At 53.4% G+C, this 12,457-nt stretch overlaps 1 protein-coding gene across 2 annotated transcripts in view; it reads right to left on the bottom strand.

The window, feature by feature from the left end:
• CDH23 (cadherin related 23) overlaps window positions 1-12,457 on the bottom strand; it is a 419,760-nt gene that overhangs the window by 365,561 nt on the left and 41,742 nt on the right. For both annotated transcript variants that reach the window (XM_055274603.1, XM_063637206.1), the window contains exons 2-3: window positions 10,036-10,107; window positions 3,553-3,630 (exon numbers count right to left, since the gene is read on the bottom strand). In XM_055274603.1, the coding sequence (XP_055130578.1) occupies window positions 3,553-3,630; window positions 10,036-10,102 (145 nt within the window). In that variant the 5' untranslated portion in view covers window positions 10,103-10,107. The remainder of the gene's footprint in view (window positions 1-3,552; window positions 3,631-10,035; window positions 10,108-12,457) is intronic.

Below are 12,457 nucleotides of genomic sequence, written 5' to 3'. Positions count from 1 at the left end.
TTTGGCTTCTGTCTTCTCCGGCTGGTAGACGGTCTTCAAAAAGAACATTACACAGAGGGAACTGGAGCCTGAGATAGGTGAGGAGAGAGTAATGAACACGCAGGCTCTGCGAGGGATTTCAGATGGCCATGCTGTGCCCTCCCATTCTGCTCCCAGGCCACTGGCCCCCTGTTGGAATGCAGGCAAGAGCATACAAAATGAGAAGGCTCAGAAGGTTGGGAGTGGATAAAAATCTCAGTCTCTAACCCAGGAGAGCACATTCACAGAAGCTACATACAGCTAGACCCTGTAGCCCAACTCTACCTCTGATTCTTAAAAGGAGTTTTTAAAATGAATTAATGCATAAAAACACTTAGGACACTGCCTTAACAGTCAATAAATGCTGTTGTTATAATAATTTATGTCATATATATATAGTATGTCATATATGTTATATTATCATTTTTAATCTATGAGGCTCCAGCAATCAGAATTAGACCCAATGGGTAGTTCCAGGGAGGCGGGTTTCCTGTTAATCTTAGGAAGAATTTTTTCTTCCTGGAACCGTCCCACAGCACAGAGTGAGCTGCCTTGTAGGCCCATGAGCTGACCATCACTGGGTGTCTAAGGAGAAGCCAGGTAATGAGGCCTCGAGCTGGAAGTTTGATCTGCTTACAACTCCAACCTCTGGTGAGCCGACACGTTCAGCCTGGCTTGGGCTCTGCCTCTTGCCACTGGCACTGAGCACCACCCTGGACCCAGCTTATCTGTGTGTTTGTCCACCCTGAAAGCCCATGGCTTGTAGGACAGCCCAATCTGCCATCCCTGGGCCACACACGGGCTCTCCCTTTAGTAACAACAAAACATTCCCGGGTTGGAAGCTTTAGAGGCGGTGGTATTGTATGTAAATTTCCCAATAATCCAGTGAGGGGACTATCCCATCCCCGTTTTGGTGACTGGAACCCTGAGTCAAAGAGTGAATGGTTCATGAGAGCCAAGTCTCAGAGTCAAGTCTCTAGACCACCCCACTCCCCATGGCAGGAAAAAGGCCAGTCCCCTGGACAAGCTGTTTCAACCTCCCCCTCTCCCTGGCCTGCTGGTGGGAGGCCTGCACCCGTGGAGCCCACCACATCCATGTGAGTCCATACCCACTGTCTGCTTGGCCCAGGGCCAAGTGGATGCCCGCACCCAGTGGAGGGCTCCAGGCTGGTCTCCTCTGAGGACCTAGAAACAACTGGGACCAGCCAGGCTGCCCCAGCCAAAGTCCACTGGGCTCATCTTTCCAATGCCCACTCATTGTTGAAATGAGGAGATAGAAGCCCAGAGAGGTGCAGTGCTATGCCCAAGGTCACACAGCGAGAAACAGATGTTGGGCTCCTGACTTTCAGGTGAAAGCTGTGCTGCTCCCATACTGATGATGCAAAAAGAAGGGAAGAGGCTGGGAGGGCGCTGAGCCAGCTCCGCACCCACCCCCTGCCTAGAGAGATGAGCACAGCTATCTTCCAGCTCACTGAGCCCCCTCTCAATCCTATGGCACCCTGGAGTCAGGGATCAATCCCCATGGCACTAGACAGCCACCCTGCTGTGACTGCCAAGTGCAGCCTTAACAGGGCTCGAGGTCTGGAAGCTGCTTCCGGAGGCCGATCGATGCTGGCGTTTGCAAAAGACAATCAAGAGCCACAGCTGAAGGCAGCAGGAGAAGGGCCTGCTGGCCACATAGGCATCCAGCCTGGGCTTGTCACCGTCAGCACAGGCCATGCAATGCCCACCCCTCCCCAACCCATCCCAATACATAGGCCTCTGAGGACCCCATGCTCAGAACCTGGCATGCAGGTCACAGATGTGGGGACAGAGCAGGGACCACTCACTTGAGAGGGGCCTTCACTTTCCCCAGTCAGCAGCAGGGTCAGTGGCTGGCCACACCTCTGCCTCAGTGGCCCACCTGCTCCAAATATACCCCTCCACCACAAAGGGATCTCCCAGAGGATGAGATTTAAATGGACATGAATGATGATAAACGCTGCTAACGGCGCATCCATCTGCCTAGACACATGCACTGTGTGCCGCTATGTTGGCTCCATGCCAGCCCCATCCCAGGTCTAGGTGGAGAGACGAGTCACAGGTGAATTCCACCCAAAGAATACAGGTGTGTTACAAGTCCAGTCGTCCACAAATATCCCTCAACCCAATCCAGAGGGGAGCAAACAGCTCAGCAGGGTCCCCAAGGGACGTGGGTATGCTCTCTACCCCCAGAAAGGGGCTCTGCCTATGAAAGGGCATTCCAAAAAGGCAGGAACCTTCTTCCTGGGGAGCCCTCAAATACCCAGATCCCCAAAGCCTAACCCCAAATCTAGCCTTACAACACTGATCGGTCACCAAAGGAGTAGCTGGTTTCGACAGAGGGCCCCCCACAGCCCCCAGGAACAAAGCGCTACTGGGCCGTGGGGACAATCCCCACAACAAACAGCCAGATACACACCTGCTGGGCCCAACACCCCCTGAAAAAAAGCCTCTACCAGGAAGAGTGAAAGGCGCTACTCACAGGCCCCCGCTGACAGCAGGGGAGAGTCTGGGCCTGCGTAAGGCACCCCACTTGAGCAGAGATCGTTGAAGAATTATGCATCCACTTTACCTCACACCTACACTGGGTTTCATATGAAAGAGTGTGTACATGACCTATTAGGTAAGCATCTCAATACCCCACCCCACTCCGAGCCATCCTACCTCATTTCCAAGTTCAAGTGATGCTCCCTAAAGATGCACATGCTGACCCGATGCACTTGGCCTCTGGCACACAGCCCCGCCTTTGCACACGTAGAGCCCGCAGACCTGAGAGTAAGAAGCCCTGGATGACAGGCACTTTCCCTAAAGTGACACCAGCGAGAATGACATGACAGAGGAGGGCTGTCAGTGGAGATGGGCAGGCCCTTTTCAGATGCTGCTGTTTGGCTGCCTGCACACGGGCACAGGTGCCTTCTCATCAGCACAGCTATAAGACAGCTCCTGCAATTCAGCCTCAGTTTCCTGAGAAGCTTCTGGGTACTAAGAGCTGAGCTAGGACAATGGGGCCACAGATGTAGGAGGCAGGCCCTCAGTAGGGGGCCAGACACTGGGACAGACCTGAGTGATGGGGCGACGGGCCAAGCACCAAGATGTTTATAATCACCCCCTAAATAGTTCATGATTTTTCTAATGCCAAAGCCAGGCAAACTCAATGCAGAAAACTTAGTAATCACAGAAAAGTACAAAAGGCCACAAAACAAAGTCTACAACAGCTGTCATCTTCAAATATTCACAAGGCCATCAAGAGCAAGAGGAATCCAAACTAGTGCCAGAAGTGGGAGTGGAGCATCTGAGGCTCAATGTGATAAACCCTTTGACGTTCAGAGCTCCCCTCTGTGGGACTGAGTGCCCCGTCCCTGGAGGCATCCTAGCGGGGGCCTCTCTGAACACCATGGAAGAGATTCCAAAATCAGGTGGAAGAGGACCTCGACCTGTAAGATTCCCTTCACTTGTGGGAAGGGATTGCACCTCAGGCCATCTGCATGCCCACCAGCCCATGCCCCCACTCACCCACAGGCGTGTCCTCGCTGATCAGCAGGTATGTATCAAAGAAGTGGTTGGTGAAGAAGGGCAGCCGGTTCACCTGACCTGGAAGTCAGAGGACAAGAGCATCAGCCAAGTACCCACCATCAGCTTTACACACTCTATAAGGTGACACAGGGTAAGGGCTGCAGTGGGCACTAAGCCTGTGTCCATGGCCATGGTCAACTTCCCAGGACCCCGGAAGTCACTATCCTGCCTCAAGGCAAGTGGGGGACAATGCCAGTAGGTCGGCAGGCAGCTGTCAGGTGTGTGGCGAATGAGGCCTCCTGCCACACGTGCCTGCTGAGCACGGCCCACACGGAGCAAGCACACGAGAAGGGCTCCCCAGGCAAAAGACAGGATTTAGAAGCCTCTGTATGAAAAAAATTAGTGTAAAACAGCTCATTGATCTTTTACATTGATTATATATTGAAATGATTCTATTTTGGATATACTGGATCAAGTAAAATATATGATTAAAATGAATGTCACCTGTTTCTTTTTACTTTTCTGATTTATTTTTTGGAGACAGAGTCTCTCTCTGTCACCCAGGCTAACGGCAGGCCTGACCACCCAGGCTAAAGCGATTTTCCTGCCTCAGCCTCCCAGTTAGCTGGGACCACAGGCATGCTCCATGCCAGGCTATTTTATTTTATTTTTTTGTATAGATGCGGTGGGGAGGGTCTTACTATATTGCCCAGGCTGGTCTCCAACTCCAGGGCTCAAGCAATCCCCTTGCCTCAGCCTCCTAAAGTGCTGAGATTACAGGCGTGAGCCGTTGCACCTGGTCTCTTTTTACGTCTCTACTGTGGCTCCTAGGACATTTAAAATCACGTGTGGCTTGCATTGTCTTTCTATTGGGCAGCGTGGGCAGCGTGGCTCTAGCAGAATATGAGCTCTACAAGGACAGGGCTTGGTTGACGGGTGGAACCCTGGTGCCCAGAACAGGGCCTGACACTTAGACGACCCACAAGATGATTTGGTGTGTGAAGAAATGGCCAGGTGATCCCACAGAATAATAACGATGATGATAATAGCTGCCATCTCAGGAACCCCTTCTCTGTACCAGCTATTTAAACCACCTCACTCAATCCTGATGGCAAGGCAGGTGCTATCACATCCCCATTTTACTGGGGAAAATGAGAACTCCAGGGAATAAGCAACATGCCTTGCTTTCACAGCTGGCAAGTGGCAGTGGCCATCCAAGAAGCCAGACCCCAAAGCTCGTGCTGTTAACCATGTGCTGCTCTGTGATGGCTTCAGAGGGGGCTGGGTCTGGAGGGGGTCAGGGTGATACCCACATAGCTTAGCACCTATGAGGAGCCCCCACACAAAGCTTCCCTGAGGCTGACTCCACCTGTCCCCCGGCTTCTCCTAGGGGCCTTCAGTAGGCAAGTGAGGGCACTTCCCCTCAGTCCCTCCCAACCAGGAGGCAGCTGGGTTACCTGGAAGTGGGACTGTCATTGTGCAGCACCTGCCATCAGGGGCAACTGCTCGGCCCTCCAGGGGCCCTGAGTGTGGGTGTATGGGGCAGCTCTCTCTCCCTTCCTTTCTGCTGACCCAGGGCTCCCTCAGAGCATGTGACAGGCTCCCAGAGCGTGAGAAGGTTGGCATCTGGGTATGGAACTTCCTCCTCCAACCCAAGATGCCTCCTAGTTGGGACCAGGCAGAACTGGGAGACTCTGGCCTCTTTTCCTCCTCCCCACCTCGATGTGCTCAGGCAGCCAATCTGATGCCGTTTCTAGTCCCTCATTCTGCCCTCTCTCACTTCCTGGCCAGGACCGATAGCCCTTCTGCCTTCATTTGCTAAATTCCTATTCATCCTTCAAATCTCATTTTCATTGGCCCTTCTTCCAGTAAGCCCTCCCTGACCACCCCAAATACTCACATGTACCCACATACACACCTCCCCACCCTCATGTCAGGAGTACAACAGCCTCAGACAGAGGTGGTGGTCAAGGTCCTCACCTTTTTTGAAACACCCCTGTGCCTCTTTCTAGCCACATGATCGTCCCATGTCTCAGTTTACCCATGTGTAAAATAGCCATAATAATAGGACTTCATGGCTAACCTGAGGATTAAATGAGATTACATACATAAAGCGCTTAGCGCTGTGCCGCTGGCACACAGCAAGTACTCCATAAATGGTAGCCAGTATTAACATTGTTATTAATAAATATGCCACCTTTGCAGCCGAGGGGAAGGCTTTTGATCCCTGCTGGGGGTCTTGGGCTTGGGATACAGGAGAGCAGGACGCAGCCCAGCGGAGGCAGATGAGTGCCCAGAGAATTCAATAGCTGGTTTGGGCTGGTGAGGCCAGGAAACCAGAGAGGAAAAAAAAAATCCCCTGCAGTGGCATCGTTCATTTCTAAATTTTACTTTACAGGGCCTGCCGACACTCAGTCGCTGGGAGCTCTGCACAGACAGCTAGGCAGACTCCGGGACGTGGGTCGCCTGCCACATACCAAGCAGGACCTATGTTCCCAGAGCAGGCCCACCACAGGCGGGGCAGACAGGTGGCTTATTCTCAAAGCCACTGTTAAAGAGCAGCAGCTGTGTGCTCAGGAGCTTTGGGGCCTCCAGCGAAGCGGGAATGTAAGTGGATATATAAGGGGAGGGGCAGGGGGTGATTTCTTCGGGGGAAGGAGAATCCCAGCTTCCCAAGTGCAGGGCCCCTCTCTCTGTCCCAGGCCCCACGTGGCCCACCCCATTGTGGGTCTGTGGCTTGTGAGCACTGCCCTGAGCCCTCTCCCACCCTCTCCCACCCTCCCTGCCACCCCCACGGCCATTCCCCAACTACAGCCTGCAAAGGCAGACCGGGAAGACATGTGCCTGCTTTACTTAGTTCCAGCACCCTAAGGGGCCTGAGGGGAGAGGGGAGAGAAGGGCGCAGAGAGGGCACAGCGTTCCAGCTGCCTGCTGAATGACAAGCATTTCCCACACACAGGGGTAAACAGAGGCTGGGTGGCGGCGTGGAGGTGCCATCCAGGGGACCTGATCGGGGACTGAAGGGACGTCGGTGTGCTTGTATGAGGAAGGTCCCCACCGGATCAGGGTGGGCCAAGCCAGGAAGCATAAACTTCACCCTGAATTGTGGGATGGGGGTTCCTCTGAGGGCATGAAGAACCCAGGCAAGTGGAGGGTCCAGATTCCAGCCAGGCTAGCCTGAGTCCAAGCCCTGGCCGCCTCCCCAGGCCTCGGGGCGGTGGTAGGGGCTGAAGGCGCAGTGGCTCTGCTGAGATCCCTGCTGGAGAGAGCCTCAGAGTACCCCCACCAGTCACCCCTTGACAAGGAAGGCGCACTGGACAGGGAGTACAGGGATAAATTCAAGGAGTCAGGGACTTTGCATGCTTTGCCACTGCTGCTGGGGAGCTTAGGCAGATCCCTCTCCCTCTGCCTCGCCCTGCGCCCCATTTTCCAGCCTCAGGATGGGGACAAAAAGCCCTGCCCTGCCCTCCAGTCCTGCCTCCCAGCCACAGGTGTCCCGTGTGCCCTGGTCACTGTTGAGGTGACTGCAGCTTGGCCCACGCACGTGAGCCCCAGGGGACAGGAGCCTGACATGTTGTCGGGTGGGGAAGCCAGGTGGCCCCATGGTCAGAGGCCTCTCCCACCCAGCGCCTGGGGACAGAAGGAGTGATCCAGTAGGATGCTTGCTGGCTGGTCAGTCTAGGATGGGGTGGGGCAGGCCTGCCCAGGCCTTCGCTTCCTGCCTCCCCAACAAGCCCACGGATGAAGAAGGAGAATTGCTAGAGTACATTGAGGCCAGAGGGGAGAAGGGCAGGAGGCTTCAAAGAGAGAAGGCAGGCTGGCAAGGGGTTTTGACATCCCTGAGCCCTACCCATCCCTGACTACAAGAGAGGGGAGGAGAGATCAGCTGGGGCGACGGGGTCAGGTGGAAACAAAGTGATGAGGGCAGTGTGGTCTGGTCTGGGGCACAAGTGAAGGGCTAGGTCGGGGTGGGTGTCTAGAGGGCAGCCTGGGAAGGTGGTTCAGTCACCCACTCTCTCCCAGTCTCTAAAGTCAGCCACTGCCCCACTAGGCCAAAGGAACAGCACTGGCTGCTTCAGACAGGGACCAGAAAGAGGTGACTGTGCCAAGCAATGAGAGAGGGAGAGACCCTTGTGTGTATGGCAAGGCAGGCTAGTCCACATGCAGGCCGACCACACATGCTTTGGCATAGAATTGCTGGGTGACCTTGGGCAACTTGCTTAGCTTCTCTGTTTTCTATGCCCCATCTTGCTCCCCTTAGAGAAAGATAACTTCTGATAATAAAGGAGCCAACGCTTAATAAGCACTTAATCTGTGCCAGGCACTATTCTAAGTGCTTGATGTACAGATTAATCCATTTGATCATTTTGACAACCCGAGAAGGAAAGTCCTATTATTGTTCCCATTTTAAAGATAAGGAAATTAAAGCACAGCAAGGTTAAGACACTCACCCAAGGGACCCCTTGGCTGAAGCGGGAGTGGAAGACAGGAGGTCAGCTCTGGCTGTACGTTCTGTTCTTGTCCTCACCCTGAATGCACGAAGCATCTTTCATCTGGAGAGCTCAAGGGGAGACTGCCATATCTCACAGAGGAAAGCAGCCAAGGGCTTAGCACCTGCTTTATTTCTCCTGATGTATTTTTTTTTCTTTTTTCTTTTTTTGAGACAGAGTCTCACTCTTGTCACCCAGGCTGGCGTGCAATGGTGTGATCTCAGCTCACTGCAACCGCTGCCTCCTGGGTTCCAGCGATTCTTGTGCCTCAGCCTCCCAAGTAGCTGTGACTACAAGTGTGCGCCACCACCATGCCCAGCTAATTTTTGTATTTTTATTAGAGTTGGGGTTGTGCCATGTTGGCCAGGCTGGTCTTGAACTCCTGACCTAAAGTGATCCTCCTGCCTCAGCTTCCCAAAGTGCTGGGATTACAAGCAAGAGCCACCATGCCAGGCCAAATGTATTTCTTTTTAATGGATGAAGAAAGTGAGTGGAACAGAATGGGGGAGGAGGGTGGATCCCAGGTAGCAGAGTCCCCGGGGAGGCTGAAGAAAGTGTCCTGACTCCTGCCCTCCAGCAAACATGGAGGCCAGGGCTGCTCTCAGGTGCCCCTATTGAAGCCTCCCACATGAGGCAGGGGGGAGCAGGGTGAGGGGGGTGATATCCTGACAGAAGCCCCCATGGAAGATAAGAGACTCCTGCTTTGTACAGCCTTGGGCCAGTAGCTTCCCCAGGGTTTGGTGTCTCCTCTGTAAAATGTGCTGGGAGTTTAAAAAGCGCCTGAGGCTCCCTTGCACTCTGAGAGTCTTTGAGACTGTGCTGTACTCCTGGGCTGCCTGAATGGAAGCGAGCTCCCCATCACAGGGGGGATTCCAGTAGGGATCCCTTCAAACATGGAGGCAAGGAGAGGGAATCCTCGAGGGATACTCAGGCTGCAGGACGCTAGCAACACTCCAACAAGCACGAGGCTGCAGCAGCCTCCAGAGACTCCGCCTGGCTCCCTGGAGGGGAGAAGGAGCTGGCCCCTCACAGGAATGTGTTTGTGTGTGTCACCAGGTACACCGTGCCCACGGCTCTTCTCTGGGGATGCCATGGCCCTGGGAGATGCCACATCAGGCGTGCCTGCTCTCCTGGCCTGCCTTTAGTGCAGCCCAGGGCTGCTTTGCTCCCCACCACCTGCTGTCCAGGGGCCAAGCGAGAAGCGAATGCCCAGGCCTCTCCTAGCCTCCTCCATGGGCTCTGGAGCTGGCACTCTGAGCTGGCTGCTGCAAGGCCAGGAAAGGAGGGCAGAGGGGAAGGCTCCTGGCTGCCATACCTTTGCTCAGACTATGCCCTCCAGCAGGACGCCCTTCTTCCTGCTCACCTAGTTTAAAACTACTTCTTGGTCTTCACAGCCCAGATCAAATGCTGACCCTTCTGGCTGGGTTTCTCCTGTCCCCTCAGGCCCAATTCATCTTTTCTTCTGATGGACATCCCTGGAGCCACGCCCATCCTTCATTACCACTCTATTCACCCTGCAGTATAGGAAATCCTGCAAGTGTCTTTCTCCCCTACCAGGCTCTGAGCTTCTTGAGAATGAGTTATTTCCTCCATTCCCTCAGAGCTGGGTGCAGTAGGTCACACACAGTGCAAACAGCAGGTGCTCAGAACACAGCCGTGGAACTGAATAGAGCTGTGGCCAGTCCCTGCACCCCAGGAGGAGGACGGTTCACGTTCACAGGTGCCTCCTTCCCTTACAGCTCAAGTATTTCTCAAAGCTCCTCCCATTCCCTCTTGTGTCCCAGGCTTTGGGGACAGCTGGTATTTTCAGCCCTGTGAGAGCTGCAGAAGGCAACTGAGGCCCAGAGAGGGAAGTATGTGCCTCAGTCACACAGTAAGGCAGTGTCTCCAGAGTCCCAGGGCACAAAGATGAACCACCAGCCCCAACACCCTCCAGCCTGGCCTCCCGTGCAGAGGCTGCCCGTGGGATAGACACGGGGAGGACTGGACTTACCCCAGCATCCAGAGATCAGCACCAAAAGCCAGGCCACGTGGCAGCTGGTGGCAACACGGCACCCCATGGCTCCTGGGGACACAAAGAAAGAGAAGAGGGTGAGAAGCTTCCTGGGTGGCAGGGGGTCTGCTCCTCAGCCCCTCCCACCTCTGCAGGCCCAGAGAGAACTGGGGCTGGGAAGGGAGGAGAAGGAATCAACTCAGATGGAGGGTTTGGGAGCACATGGGAGAAAGGAGAGGGTCTGTATCATTTGGTTTTAACATTGTCCTATCCTGGGTATAGCACAATGGCCTGTGAGTCACTGGGTGAGGCTGGGGCCTATCGGGTCCTCTTTGCCCTCATGGGGGCTGGCTGTCCTGCGTGGAGATTCTGGGCAAAGAGTGACATATTCTAGGCCCAGTAGATGGAGGCAGGGGCTGCTGCCTTCAGCCTCCAGGACCACATCCCCCAAGAATGACAGAGCCTGGTTATCCTGGGGACAGCACTGAGGAGATGAACACTGACAGGGAAGACAGGGGTCTAACAGGGAGCTTGGCAAGTCCAACAAGCCCAAGCCCACCACCAGTGCCCAATGAGCATATCTCTTCCTGTTTTTTTATTTTTTATATTCACCGTATTATCCCATAACCTTGTATATGAAGGGATGCAGCAGGCCATGGTGTCCAAAGAGGCACAGAGAGGGGAGGTGACCTGCCCAGGACCTCACAGCAAGTCTGTGGAGGCTAAAGCTGAATTTTGAAGGGCTCAGAGCTAAGCTCTAGTGAGATCGGGGGCTCAGCTGACAGAGGTTCTGAAAGACCAGATCCTATTTTTAAGGGTGGCTGGGAGGGTAGACATCTCTCTCCCATATGGCAGCAGTCCCCACTCTGGTCCCATTCCATCAGGACCCTCGCCCTCCAGCGGCTCAGGAGCAGGCCTCCCTAGAGCCCAGCAGTGACACCAGGGGGACCACACTCACCAACCAGGAATCCTAACCTCCTATGGAACTGTCTGCCCTGGTAGTGCAGGGCCAGACTCACACACATCATCCTTCAGTGCATACCTACTGTGCATCTGGCCTGGGGGGTGTTCATCTCCCTGGCTCACAAAGTAGGCTTAGAGCCATTAGGCAATTTGTTCAGAGACCTCCAACTAGAGAGCAGAGCCAGCATCAAGACCCAAGCTGGTGTCCTATCTCTCTTGTCAATAAGTGACCAGGAAAGACATAGGGCAGTGAATGGAGCTGGAGGAAAGGATTTTTGGAGAGACTTTCACATCTCTGCCAAGATATAGGGGTAAGGGATTAAGAAAGAGCTGAGAGCTTGGACCCCTTAATTCTGGACTTGGAGGGGCCTCAATCCCTCTCAGCCCATGTCCCCAGTGAACAATGAGGTGACCCTACCAGATGGTTCCTGACCAACATGACATACAACAGTCCAGTCCACAGTCCCCTTTGCTTTCCTTCTAATATTATACTTAAAACATCCTAATTACAAAGTATGAGACAGTTATTTGAAGAATAAAAGATTCTTTTTCTTTTTCTTTTTTTTCCTTTCTTTTTTTTTTTTTTTTTTTTTTTTTTTTTGAGACAGAATCTCACTCTGTCACCCAGGCTGGAGTGCAGTGGGGTGATCTCGGCTCACTGCAACCTCCACCTCCTGGGTTCAAGTGATTCTCCAGCCTCAGCCTCCCGAGTAGCTGGGATTACAGGTGCGCACCCCCACGCTTGGCTCATTTTTTTGTATTTTTAGCAGAGACGAGGTTTCACCATGTTGGCCAGGCTGGTCTCGAACTCCTGAACTCAAGTGATCCACCCAGCTCAGCCTCCCAAAGTGCTGGGATTACAGGCGTGAGCCACTATGTACGATGAACCACAAAAGATTCTAAGATGTATTTGACTAATAAGAGGCAACTCTTCCCCCTACACATCCTATCCCTGTGTTTCCACTGCCTTGGGTTTCTGAATATTAACAGCCTATCACAGGGGTTGCAAACTGAAATGCTTACAAGGCCAGCAGGGAATTTAGATGAGGGTGTTGCTGGGTGGGTGGGGATGATGGCCAGTTGGAGTCCACACGCTCTCTGTTGAAAAGTGGCAGCTGCTGATGTGTTTCAGCCAAGAGGGAATGTGGGCCCAGTGTGGCGGGGCTTCTGATTTTTCTCAATGAAAAACTAGAAATCAGGCTTTTCACATGAATTCAATTTTTAAATGTTGGCAAATAACTCTATTTGTAAGGATTACTTTGTGAGTCAAACACGACCATGGCCAGAGTGGGCAGGCAAGGCCTGGCATGCATCCTACCAGGCCTTTCTCTGCACCCGAGAAATATGTTCCCATTACACACATGTACAGAGCCGTGAGGCTACTGTTTACTTTGAGAATAATGGAGTTACCCTCCACATACAAGCAACTTGCTTTTCGCACATCAAGAAATTCCACAGA

Source organism: Symphalangus syndactylus, chromosome 4 (genome assembly GCF_028878055.3).
Source record: "Symphalangus syndactylus isolate Jambi chromosome 4, NHGRI_mSymSyn1-v2.1_pri, whole genome shotgun sequence".
Lineage (NCBI taxonomy): Eukaryota > Metazoa > Chordata > Mammalia > Primates > Hylobatidae > Symphalangus > Symphalangus syndactylus.
This window is presented reverse-complemented; position numbering and strand designations above follow the sequence as displayed.